The sequence below is a fragment of the Psammomys obesus genome, unplaced genomic scaffold (assembly GCF_907164565.1).
Source record: "Psammomys obesus unplaced genomic scaffold, mPsaObe1.curated_primary_1811, whole genome shotgun sequence".
NCBI lineage: Eukaryota > Metazoa > Chordata > Mammalia > Rodentia > Muridae > Psammomys > Psammomys obesus.
The window spans coordinates 144,691-157,558 of record NW_026594322.1 but is presented as its reverse complement, the minus strand read 5'-3'; the positions used below and the strand labels follow the sequence as shown (position 1 = coordinate 157,558).

General features: G+C 50.9%; 2 protein-coding genes across 3 annotated transcripts in view; one reads left to right on the top strand and one right to left on the bottom strand.

The window, feature by feature from the left end:
* The window catches only part of Dnai1 (dynein axonemal intermediate chain 1), a 63,936-nt gene extending 52,755 nt beyond the window's left edge, over positions 1-11,181 (top strand). For both annotated transcript variants that reach the window (XM_055618645.1, XM_055618644.1), the window contains 7 exons: positions 2,567-2,656; positions 2,807-2,894; positions 3,463-3,542; positions 4,993-5,141; positions 5,242-5,341; positions 7,932-8,117; positions 10,876-11,181. In XM_055618645.1, the coding sequence (XP_055474620.1) occupies positions 2,567-2,656; positions 2,807-2,894; positions 3,463-3,542; positions 4,993-5,141; positions 5,242-5,341; positions 7,932-8,117; positions 10,876-10,974 (792 nt within the window). In that variant the 3' untranslated portion in view covers positions 10,975-11,181. The remainder of the gene's footprint in view (positions 1-2,566; positions 2,657-2,806; positions 2,895-3,462; positions 3,543-4,992; positions 5,142-5,241; positions 5,342-7,931; positions 8,118-10,875) is intronic.
* A 61-nt stretch (positions 11,182-11,242) lies between these two features.
* On the bottom strand, positions 11,243-12,051 carry Enho (energy homeostasis associated). Its single transcript, XM_055618647.1, has one exon. The coding sequence runs from the start codon at positions 11,891-11,893 to the stop codon at positions 11,663-11,665; it is 231 nt and encodes a 76-aa protein (XP_055474622.1). The 5' UTR covers positions 11,894-12,051; the 3' UTR covers positions 11,243-11,662.
* Between the last annotated feature and the right edge of the window lie 817 nt (positions 12,052-12,868).

Sequence of the window (12,868 nt, the reverse complement as noted above, 5' to 3'; positions counted from 1 at the left end):
AGGGGAAAGGACAGGCACCTAGTTGGGAGTGTGCTTAACTTGGGCGTTGCAGGTCAATGGTTTCAAATAAAAGAGTAATACAAAGAAGATGAAAGCAGAGATATTGCCGTAAAACTAGGGCCTTGTTTACTAAAGGGTCCCCTGTTGTCATTTCTGCTGCCTCCTGTGGTACCTTCCCAGGGTTCCTAAGACATCCTATAAGCATAGTTTAAAAGTCACAGCCCCAGTCCTCAGAGGATTTGGGTGGAGGTATAACATTTACTATAGTGTTTTGGAAAGATGCTCTGGCTACAGCATAAGACGCTTTGAAGGCTGAGAAAGGGCAGAGGTAGTGGAGATGGACATGTGGACAAAGGATGGAAAGTTGTTTGGGGAAGGGACATCAATAGACATGGAGAAGGGAAGTATTGTGTTGTCTGGATTTCGGGTCCCCAGCAGGGCACCAATAGATGTGGGAAAGAGCAGGGAGGCACATGTTTGACCAAAGGATAATAGAGAAAGCACAGGGATAGCTCCTGGTAGTATGTTGTTGAGAGCCTGGAGCTCAAAGACAAGCCAGGCTGGTTAAATGAGATGTCTAAGACCTAAAGAACTGTGGTCCTTCCTAAAGGGATTATGCCCTGTGTATGTGACTTCAGAGGAGAGGCTGGTACAGTCTGTCCTGTTGGCCATAGAAAACCATGAAGACTGTGCAGCTAGGGTTTCAAGAAGGCTCATGCCATACATAGCACAGGCCCTTTCCCCAGGCAGCCTGCATGGATGCCTGGGCACTGCAGACCTACTGTGAAGCCTTAACCAGCAACACTCTAGAAAGGGGATGGAAGAGAGTATGAGCAGAGACTGGTCTGGTGCTCTGCTGTAATCAGGTAAGGCAGGGAGAAGGAGCCAGTGCAGGGCTCACTGCTGCTCCCTGTGTCCTCACTGATTCTCTGGACCCTGTTGGTAAACCTCTCACCTTCACTCTCCAGGAGCACACGAGTGTGCGCATGTGCACACACACACACACACACACACACACACTGGGCATGAGGCTGCTAAGTGGGGTGTGAAATACAATTTCCATGAGTGCTAGTGTCTGACCATTAAACACTTCCCTTCGCAGCTCCCCTGCGCCTTTTAGAGCCTGGCCTTTGACACCTTCGTCCCCTCCCCCCTTTAAAGAGACCATGTCTGCACTGAAGGGGAAGTGGTCTCCAGATCATCAGTATTGTGCCTTACAGCTTCTGCAGCATTCTGGCTTCCCAGTGAAAGTACAAAAGAACCAGCTACCCAGACAGGCCCAGGCAAGACTCAGCCTGCCATCCTGCAGCAGCGGCTCCAATCTGATTCACCAGGCCTAGGGACTGGATAGAGAGAGACAACCCCTTCCCCCCACTCCAACCACCCTCCCCCCAATAGCCATTGGTGACAGCTGCGGTTACAGGCAACAGCAGTTACAGGCAACAGGCCTAAGTTCTTGGCCTCCCTCTCTGGACCTCAGCTTGTGACAGATGGAGGGGACTGGACAAGGGTCCCAGCATGGGGGGTCTGGAAGGAGTCAGAGGATAGGAAGCTCTGGGCATCCAGCCCCACCCCAGCTTTCGGGGACTTGGCTTGGCCAAGCCTCCACATCTGGCAACAGAAACTTGAGCCTCAAGCGTGTCATCTTCATAAGACAACAGCTCTGTCTCCAAAACACTTTCCCATATGTTTGCTTCCAGCCCTGAGAAGACGGGTGGGGCAGGATAATTAACCCGGATTTGCAGATGGAGAAATGCAGCTCAAATCTGGGATTTAGGAGCAAGATTCTGGGAGCAGGAGCTAGTGTCAGTTTGAAGGTAGGAGCAAAGTAGTCTTTGAAGAAAAAGGCCAACCCCAGAAGAGGAGGTTGGCTCTTTTCCCTCACCCATCTTCCATTAAGCAGGGAGCAGGCCCACAGACACTTGCAGCCCACCTTCCTTGGATTATGGTAATAATGAGGGTATTAGCTAGCTGGAGTTTTTTGTTTGTTTTTGTGACAAGGTTTTGCTGTTTAGCTCAAGCTAGTCTAGAACTCATGATCCTCTTGCCTGTCTTCTGAATGATGTGAGTCATTTCTCACAGATGTCATCAAGCTGAAACTGTTTACCACCACACCTGGCCCCATTAGCTACTCCTGGAACATTTACTATGTGCAGTGTTCTGAAGATTTTACATATGGTGTGTCAGGTACTTCTCACAATATGCCTTGTTATCATGACTTCCATTCTATAAGTAAAAACAAACAAACAACAACAAAACACTAACTGTGGGGCTCTGACCTTCCCAGGTCATGGCTGTGTGGGGAAAATGAACCCACAACCAGAGGTCTTCCCACAACTTGACTGCTAGAACCCAAACACATCTTAAAGCAATGTTCTGACAGCCACTGTGGCCCCAGATTGGAAACACAGCTGGGTGAAATGACATCAGAAGGTCTCGTCATGAAGTTCTGGAAAGTGGGCTCTCAGAACTTTCACTTGGGCCCTGGTTGGGTACATGGGGAGCCCTGCTGACAGCCCTACCTGACACCTGACAGTTCCAAAGCATGTGGCATTTGATGTTTCAGGTCAAATGGCAGAAAGACGACATGGACCACAACCTTAACTTCTTTTCTGTGTCATCCGACGGCCGGATTGTATCATGGACCCTTGTAAAGGTGCCTGCTTCCCAAAAAGGGTCTTGGAGGGATGAAGGGGAAGTGGGAGGAGCTAAATGGCAAAAAAAAAAAAAAAAAAAAAAACCAAAAAAAAAAAAAAAACCAAACTCCTGACAATCTGCTCCTCCATTCCTCCATCCCTGACTGCAGAGTGAGCTGGTTCATATCGATGTCATCAAGCTGAAGGTGGAAGGCAGCACCACGGAGAACCCCGAGGGGCTACAGCTGCACACTGTGGGTAGGAGCACTGTGGGTAGGAGCACCTCTCACCTGACAGGCCCATTCAGCCCCAGCACCCTAGGATTGGTGACAGAGGCAACTCTGAAGACAGAGAAGCTCAATCCTAAAGGCTGAGCCATTGACCGTTGGCACAGCCTCTATTCAGGCAGGTCGCTTCCTGTGTGCAGACCCTGCTCTTGTGTATGCAGAGCAGGTGCTGCTCTACAGATCCGTTCCTGTTTACGCACATCTAAGCCCTGTTTACTTAGATCCTGTCCCTGTTTACTCAATTCCTACCCTGTTTATGCAGACTCTGTCCCTGTTTGCACAGACCATGTCCCTGTTTGCAGACCCCATCCCTGTTTACTGTGACCCTGACCCTATTTAACTCAATTCCTGCCTTGTTTACCCAGGCCCTCACTCTTGTCTGCAGATCCTAACTGCCTAGGGCAAGCAAGCCTAAGGTTCAGTTTCTGTTTTTCTGGACTGAGCCCAGCCCTCCCAGCGGCCCAGTTCTATCTGTCCAACACTGAGCTGGGGGGAGCCTCCCTCGGAAAGCAGCCTAAGTCTGTCCCTCTTCTTCCAAGGCTGTGGCACCGCCTTTGACTTCCACAAAGAGATCGACTACTTGTTCCTGGTGGGAACAGAGGAGGGGAAAATCTACAAGGTGAGGCAGCTCTGCCTGCCCTGTCAGCTCCTCACAAGGCCACTAGGACCTAAGCACCTTGGGAGGCTATAACACTCAACAAATCCTGTTCTGACACCATCTAGTACTCACTGCTCTGGTACTCTTTTGAGTGGGGGATAACATTTAAATTTTTTTAATTGTTATTTGTTTGTGTGTGTGTGTGTGTGTGTGTGTGTGTGTATGTATGTATGTTAGGTGTATGGACACACTCATCACAGTATGCAGGTGGAGGTCACAGGACAACTTCGGGAGTTGGTGGGGCTCTAACTTGGGTCTTCAGGCTTGGTGGCAAGTACCTTTAGCCATTGTGCCATCCTGCAAGCTCAGAAGAGAGGGTTCCCTGACTAAAAACAAGTTTTGTTTTAACATGTCCTTAGTTGTGGTAGTGGCACACTCACATGCATGGAGAGCAGCTGATGGCTTGCTGGCGTTGTCTGAGCTTGAACCCGGGCCATCAGGCTTAGCAGCAGGCACCTTCACACAGGAAGACATGTTTTGGTCCACTTGGGTGTCAGGAAGAGGGCTACAATCAGAAAAGATGAGAATGCAGAGAGTAACTTGAACCAGTCTCTTTCCCACTTTCCTAAGAGACAGACATGGGAGTAGGGCTTTGGGGGAACTAGGACATTTGGGGGAGATCTGAACGGGAACTGGGCTCTCAAGGCAGGCTGATCTCTGGATATGAGATGCACAGCTGCCAGCAGGACACAGCCCTCCCAGCCAGTTCATTGCCACGTCTCGATGTTAGTAGGTGAACATCCCTCTGAACCTCCATCGTCCAGAAATAGCTTTGCTGGGAGCTTTTCTTAGGCTCAGAGGCTCACAATGTTAATTACAGACAGCCTCCCAGGAGCCCCAGAGGCCCAGCCAGAGCTGGTGTGAATGCAAAAGAGATCCCCACCCCCTCTCCACCACTCCCAGTGGCAGTGCAAGAGAGGCAGGGGGAAGGAAAGGACTAGTCAGTCTCTCTCCTGGAGGGAGGGAGAGGCTTGCTGGCCATGGACACTGAATGGGAAATCTGGGTATCTGAGTCCGATCCTGGCTCAGAACCTGCTCTTACCTGGAAGAGGCCAGGTTTGGATGATGTCTGAGCTGCTGTGAATCCATGGCTCTGGCATGAACACAAGGTTAGGCTGTGGCCCCTCCCTCCAGTCCAGGCCTGTCCACCATCTCTTCCCCCCCACACACACCCCCCAAGGGCGTGAGACCCACCCTGCCATGGAGAGAAAAGTTCCTTTGTTACTCAGTCATTTCCCTTCACCCTCCAGGGCTCCATGCCCAGCCTGAACCTTAATCTTTAACAGCTTCCTCTTCCTTCAGGAGTTGGGGGACAGACTCAGGTGCTGATCCTGCTGGGTCCCCAGGGAAAGGTTTCTCCCACTGTTGATTCCAACCTTCCTGAATTGTCCATCCTTTATCCCTGCCATAGTGCTCCAAATCCTACTCCAGCCAATTCTTGGACACGTATGATGCTCACAACATGGCAGTAGACGCTGTGATCTGGAACCCATTCCACACCAAGGTTTTCATGTCCTGCAGCTCTGACTGGACAGTGAAGATATGGGACCACACCATCAAGTGAGGGGCCTGGCTTGGCCCTGCCCTGTCCCATGCCCTGCCCTCAGCTCAGGCACTGTGACCCCTCTGGGTTATGGGCTTGTCCCTTCTGCTACTGCAGGACCCCCATGTTCATTTATGACCTCAACTCAGCCGTGGGTGATGTGGCCTGGGCCCCATACTCTTCCACTGTGTTTGCAGCAGTCACCACGGATGGGAAGGTGAGTACTCCTTTTGTCAGCCTGCTGAGACCCCACAGAGACAGAGAGGTGTCCTTCCTAGGGCCTCCTTCCTAGGGAGCCCACCGAATGGTACCCCAGGTCAGTAGGAGATGATGGGGCCTAGGCCTATGCAAGGAAGTGTGGAGGAATCCTTCATCACAGGGGGCCTCAAGGAAGGAACAGGCCCTCTGGGGAACTGAGGGGCCATCAGAAGTTGTCTTCCTTGAAGTCTCTAGGGGACAGGATTAAAGAGTGCCTAGCCTGTGGGCCAGTCACTGGTCGGTAAGGTAGTGAGGCCATCACCTCCACAAGGGTCCAAAGCCAGTTCTGAAGAGGTGACTAGAGAGAGGCTGAGGCTCAGAAGCCACCTCTTTGTGAGAATGTCCTTAGGTGCAGCCTTGTTTTCCTTATGGAATTTGATATAACTTGAAAAGCACTTGCAGCCCCAAGATAATACTAAAGTGATTAAGGCATGAGCCCCATGTCAGCCAGCCACCCATTCCCTGGACACGTTACCAAGGGCCTGCCATGGTACTAAGTTCCTGGCTAGGATCTATGGAGTATGAAGTTCACATTATAATGGAGAAGAAGACAAAAGACAGGCATCAAAATTCTCACCATGTTAGAGCAGAGGACTGAAGGAGGATGGTATGTGGATGCAAATGATTGTAGCAGCATTATTCATAATCTTCAGACAATGAAAGAAGCCAGTGTCCATCCAGTCAGGAACAGCAAATAGAATGCTAAAAGATCATATTCAGCAGACAAGGAACATATGACAACATAGATGGACATGGAAAGCTATGCTAAGTAAAGTAGGCCAGACACAAAAGAGTGGATATATAAGTCTAAAATAGATTTGACCAGTATGCCTCATGTCAAGAGACAAGTCTGTGGAGATGCAGAGTAGATTTGTGTTTGCCTCGGATAGAAGGGTCGAGGAAAAAAAATGGAGTACAAAGTTCATCTTGTGGGTGAAGAAGTCACCCTAAAATTTGCTGTGATAATGGTTTAATAAATGAATATGATCAAAACAAAGAAGTATATAGTTTCAGTATGCTAAGTGGATAAGCCTTATAGTATGTAAATTATATCTCAATGAAGCTGTTATATCAAACAGAGAAAGCCAGGCTTGGTGGGACACACCTATGCCTATAATCCCGGCATGCAGAAGGTGGAAACCAGAGGATCAAAAGTTTGAAGGCAGTCTGGATTACATGGCAAGGGCCAGCAGGCCAGGATGGTGGGGTGGTGGTGGGATGGATGGATGGATGGATGGATGGTGCTGGTGCTGGTGCTGGTGGTGATGGTGGTGGTGGGGTTTCTTCTGCTTTTTTGAAGAGGTGAAACTTAAACTGAGAGCTGAATGACAAGCACCAGCCTTCCTTCCTTCCTTTCCTTCCTTCCTTTCCTTTCTTCCTTCCTTTCTTCCTTCCCTTCCTTTCTTTCCTTCCTTCCTTCCTTCCTTCCTTCCTTCCTTCCTTTCCTTCCTCTCTCTCTTTGACAAGGGTCTCTCTATTAGGTAGCTTTACCTGTTCTCTTACATAAACCAAGCTGGCCTCCATCTCTTAGAGATCCACCTGCCTCTGCCTCCTGAGTGCTGGGATTAAAGGTATGCACTACCACACCCTGCAGGACTGGCATTATGAAGATGAGGGTAAAGAACATTTCACAGTGAGGACAATATTAGGAGGTGGGAAGGAGCTCTTCGGGCTCATTCCTAAGAACTGAGGCAATATGCCTGGGCCGCAGTGAGCTGAAGGGAGAGGGCTTACGATGAGATGAAGGCATGGGCAAACATGGAATCTGGCTCCAAGGAGACTGGCCTAGGAACTGCAGGGAGGATAGTGTGCAGATGGGCAAAGGCAGAAGCAGGGGAACTGGGTAGGAGGCTGTTGCCACAGGAGCTGATAGTCATTTGGACTCCAGTGAGGCAAAAGATAGTATCAAACATTTACTGGGCACTTAGGCGTCAAACCTAGAGCACTTTATGTTTATTAGCTGGGATAAACTCCTGGCTCTGCCACTTACAAGCAAGTCAGCTTCCAATAGTTTCCAACTCCTCATTTAAAACATAGAAAGGGTAATAGAACTGCAGTGCAGAGAGGCTGGGAACGGGGTATAATTAAATGGTCCAGCCTGGTAACACTCCTGCCCGGAGCCTGGAACATGGTAAGTATATCAGACTGGATAAAAGGTGGCTGTCATTATTAGTTCTTTTATAACACTTCGGTTTTCTTTGCAGTGATTTCATATATACATGTCATAGTTTATTCCTACCCGTCCTCTTCTCACACCTCCCATTCCCCTTACCTGTTCCCCTTGTCTCATCAGATAGTTTTCCCAAATAGTCTCCCTTCTGCTTCCATGTCATAGATATCCCATAGCTGCTTTTATCATTTATTCTGCATATACTTACTATTTCTAATCTTTTTACCCTCACTCCCTCAGTGATAGGAAGAAAGTAAACTGACATTAAATCCCTTCTTCTGTCTCCCACTCTGCTGTGTTGACCATTAGGGCTCAAAGAAAACCCAAGATGGGAGGCCAGGGCCTGGCTTACCAGACTGTGACACTAACCTCTCCATAGGCCCATGTGTTTGACTTGGCTGTCAACAAGTATGAGGCTATCTGCAACCAGCCTGTGGTGGCCAAGAAAAAGAACAAGATTACTCACGTGCAGTTCAATCCCATTCACCCCATCATAATTGTGGGTGATGAACGTGGGCATGTCACCTGTCTCAAGCTCTCTCCCAACTTGCGAAAGATGCCAAAGGTAGGAGTTCGGGGAGTCCAGGCTGCCATCAAGAGTTGTGGGGGTAATAGGGTCTACCTCAAGTTTCTGGCATGAAGGATTCCTGGTAAGGATGGTGTCACTGCCTGAATGAGGAGGCTAGGAAAAAAGGTCTTCGAAGTAATAGATCAGTCTGGCCTGCATATGAGTTCCCCGTAGGGCCCAGGGAGTAATTTCCAAGGAGTAAGTGGTCTTAAGGCTTGGAGGAGGCAGCATCATTGGCTTAGTGGAGTGTGGGGTGTTGTGGGTGTGACAAGTCACCAGGCTTAGCTGAAGCATCGTTGCTGGGTTTACAGAGCTTCAGCTCCAGTGGTCCCTAAACTGGAAGCTGTGGATCTACCCAGGGAAGAAGGAAATGAGCTGTGAGCTGGGGAACTAGGTCAGCAACTATGCAGGCCTCCTTCTGAATTCTGCCTTCTGTTTCTCGGGTCTCTAAGAACACCCTGCACAGAGCCCAAGGACCCCAAATGTATGACACAAAGTCCAGAGCAATGACCTCACATCTATATCTGAGTCCAAGTTCAGAGTTAAGACTCAAGCCCTACAGCACAGGTCTTCAGAGTCCAGACAGAGCCTTAGGACCCAACTTAGAAACACAGAACCAGTTACTATGTGACAGTGGAAATGGCTTTTTGTTCTCTGTCCAAATTTGGGCCAGAGTTGGCCAAGTTGCCCTGACTATTGAACCTCCAGGGTGCAGTTTAAGGCTTATGCTGAAGTTCGAGGCAGGGTCGGCGGCCTGTCTTGTTCAGTACAGTCTTCTTCCCCAAGTGTCCCTACACAGCCCGAGACTGGGCACCACCCTTTGGATACCGGCATAAACTATTCCTCCACTATGCCAGGGAGGTACAGGCTGGAAGTATGGACGTCAGTAATTGTAGCCAGCTGGGGGAGGGGGTGGACTCGGCTATAAATACTCAGAATGCTGCTAAGCACCAGCAGCTGTGGCCCACAGGCTATGGTGGGCTTTGGGGGTTGGGGGAAGTCAGGCATGGTCTAAGTCTCTTTGCTGAGCCCTGCTCCTTGGCCTCAGTGGGGAGAAAGGACACAGCAAATTTTGTGGAACAGATAAAATCTGTTCTTAATTTAATGAGGGGCAGGCTTAAGATGGCAGAGCTGGACAGCCCTGGGAGGATGGTCACTCTTTAGGAGAAGGCTAGCATAGCCCTGACACCATGAGCACTGTAGATATGAAAGAGTCCTACCCTTTGTGATGCTGGGAGGCAAGATTTATCACCGGTCCCTCTCCTCACAAAGCAAGGGTCAGCTGCTGCTGAAGGAACTGAGTCTGTGAATCTGGAAACGTAAATCGCCAAGGATCTGGGAAAGGACAGTCTGGGGATCGTACTTGGGAGTATTAGAAGCCCCTGTGAGATTGCCATCTGACCCTGTCAGCAGTCAAGTGACTCATACAAAAGGAAGTCCTCTAGGCATTTCTATGGCCCTTCCTCTGGGAGCTTCAGATTTCCTGCCCTTCCCAAGAGGACTTACCTCAGAGGCCCAGACTGCTCTCTTGGGGAACACCTGAATGCCATCAGAGTCAAGAACCATCTTTCCCTTACTCCTGTGCAGATGGGAAAGTGAGAAAACCAAGGGGCTTGTCCAGGGGAGTAATGACAGCAATGACAGCAATGGAACATAAAAACCAGGTCCTTAAATACCATGGGATAGCATAAAGCTAAGAAACAGATTAATTACAGAGGAAGAATGGGAAAAGAGAAAAAGATGACTCTCCTGTGCTTCTCCCAAGCGGAGCATCGAGCTGGTTGATGGCAAAGGCACCGACATAGGCCAGGGGCTCCGGGAGCAGAGCTGAGAGCTGGTGCAGGGGTCAAGGCCAGGGGAAATCAGCGCTCTGTGGGACCAGCAGCTAGAATGTGACCAGGAAGAAGCCCACTGGCTCTGCACTCTTCCCTTACCTTATACCTCGGCAGGTATGGCTGAGGCAGGTGCCAGTGAACAGTGGGCACAGGTGGCAGACACAGAGGGAAGACAGGAAATGGCAGCTGCCCAGCCTGTCTCAGCACAGTTCACACCCCATTGTCTGGACAACAGAGAGAATTTGACTGATGCGGCCTACTACAGAAGTTTAAAGCCTGTGGGCCAAATATACCTGTGTCTAAAATTCCATTTTCTCAGGGCCCAACTTACCACTGAAGCACTAGAATGCTTTGCATGTGGGAGCAAGGGTCCTAAAGTCAGGATCTAAGAGACAGTTCCCGCCACATGGAGTCCTGTGGAAAAGTCTGTCTGCCCTCATAGATTTCCTGGTGCTTCTCCCCGTTCCTGCGCCCATGACACAGCAAACCTGGCTTCCCTACCTGGAGGTCTGAGGACACCTGTGGCCTTGTGCACACCCCTCTCTCTGCAGGAGACACCTATGCCCTCTTCACAGGGCTGGACCTGGGTGACCCTGACATTCAGCTCCTGCCTTTCCCAGAGCCTACAGCGACTGAGTGACTGGGATGAATGCCTTTTCTCACTCCTGCCCACATCAAGTCCTTGATTCCTGTTCAGCCTCTGAACTAGAGCTGGATCCTCCTCACAGGCCCTGAGTGGGGCCTCTGAGGCGCCTAACCCGAGGGCTGAGGACTGAACAGGAGCAGCAGGGATCTAGTGTTCACTGGGCAGGGCAAGGGCAGGAAATAGCTAGAGTAGGTTGGGAAGAGGAGCCAGTGGTGGCTCCCAAAAAGAGGCAGCAGGTCTTTCACCATTCCACTGACATTTCCCCTCCCCCCAGGAAAAGAAGGGGCAGGAAGTGCAGAAGGGTCCAGCTGTGGAGATCGCAAAATTGGATAAACTGCTAAACCTCGTGAGGGAAGTAAAAACCAAAACCTGAGAATCTGGCCCCAGGCCCTGCCCCATGGTTTGAACTCAATCTTACAGCCCTCTACCTGGGTGCCAGGGTGCCTATGCCCCAAAGATGCACCTCACCCTGATCAAGTCCCAGTGTTTACTTTTCTCATTCTGGTTCTTAAGGTCACACCACCTTTCTCCATGATTTGACTCCATTATACCCTCTTTGCACAAATAAACCTGTTTGGAAGCTCATCTCATACCTTTAATTTCTTTTCTATACCATGCAGGCCCCAAGAAGAGGCGAAATCTCAGTGTAAGCCATAGTTCCATTTATTATCCAACAAACAGTGGGAGGAACGGAGAAGGGGCCCCACCGGGGCACCCCCCCATTATTGCCACGGGTCCCAGTTTGCTTCCCCAACCTCGAGAGCCCAGAGGTGCTGAGCCTGGGGGAAGGGCAAACTCAGCCCTTGGCCCTTGGGATGGAGCAGAGACCAGAATGGCCCTGGCCTTAGCACCAACTCCTAACCCCCCCACGCCAGGCCTGTTTTTCTAGGGCTACTCAGGCCTCTCTTGGAGCCAGGCTGGCTACAATCTAGGCTGCTGGGTCCAGCTTCAAACAGACTGGATTCTAAATTCTGGACCCCACGCTGACAATTCTGAGATCAGATTCCACGCTTTGACTCAGGTATACTCAGGTCCAGGACTCCAGGGCAGGCCACGGGCCTTCAGGGCTGCAGCAGGTAGCTGCCTTCATGGCTAGGCTTCTGGGGAGGTGGTGCCTTCTCAGGACAGGGGCCGGGGCTGGAGTTGGGACTGGATTCCGAGAGAGAGTCGCCGTCAGCAGAGCGAGAGTGGCAGGCCCAGCAGAGAATGACCCAAAGCAGTAGCAGCAAGAAGCCTACAAGGCCGTTGCAGACAATGGCGATGAGGGCCCCCTGGGAGATGGCTGCCCCCATGACAGGCAGCACCCTCAGGCCAGCATGGACAGCAGAGCTGCCTTGGTGGCAAGGCCCATGCCGAGGCACAACTCTGGTTTGGCCGACTTTCCAAGGAGGCTGTCCTGTCCACACACAAGGACTCCTGGGCAGTGAAGATGGCCACCTGCAGTCCTGAGCCTGAGGAAGTACAGAGGAAAGTAGAGGGAGGTGAGGAGGAAGAAGTGAGCTAAAGCCTAAGGGGACAACTCCCCTCTTCCATCTTTGGCCATAGACAGAGAGCATTGAGTCCCAGCAGGCTCAAGTACCCCACAAAGCCAGCACCTCCATCTTCAGTACCTGGGTGCTGTGGTGCAGCCAGCGTGGGAAAGCTGTAGACAGGCAGCCTCTAGCTCATTCTCCTTGGAACTGGTGGGTATGGCCTAGCCCTGCCCACCAACCTTCTAGCCTTCTGACATGCTGTTGGTGGGCGGGACTGTGGTGGCCCAAGGCCCAGGAGGAAGAGGATTATGACCATCACTGTAGTGGCTAGGGCACCCTCTCTTTTCCGAGGGCTGCAGTCAGCCAGTCCTGGAGATCTGCAGAGGTGCCAGCTCTCACAGAGGGAACTTTGTGAGGCCCTGGCAGGAACGTGTGGGTTCTGTATATCAAAGGCTGGGCGTCTAGGCGTGCCTTTTCCCGGGACTTTGCTTCTCTGAGTCAGGTGTGTGGTGTTTGAAGGTACATCCTCCTGCGTCTCCGTCCCTTTCTGGGTCTGCATCCTTGCCTTTGCAAACCCACCTCTGTGAAGGTGTGTGGCTGCCTGTCTCTCTGTGTCCCTATCCCTGAGTGTCTTGAGTGTTTCATGTGTGTGTCTCATTTCTCGTCCAGTCTGTCTCTTCACGACTGCATGTCCCTTTGCCCTCGAGGACATGTTTCTTCCTTTCTCCCATGGGGTCGGTGTCGGTGGTGGTTCTGTGCGGCTTGCATTTGTCTCTCCCTTTGTGTGTATCCTCC

Excerpts from the sequence above, each read along its gene's own strand:
- Enho (XM_055618647.1), bottom strand. The coding sequence starts at position 11,893 with ATGGGGGCAGCCATCTCCCAGGGGGCCCTCATCGCCATTGTCTGCAAC.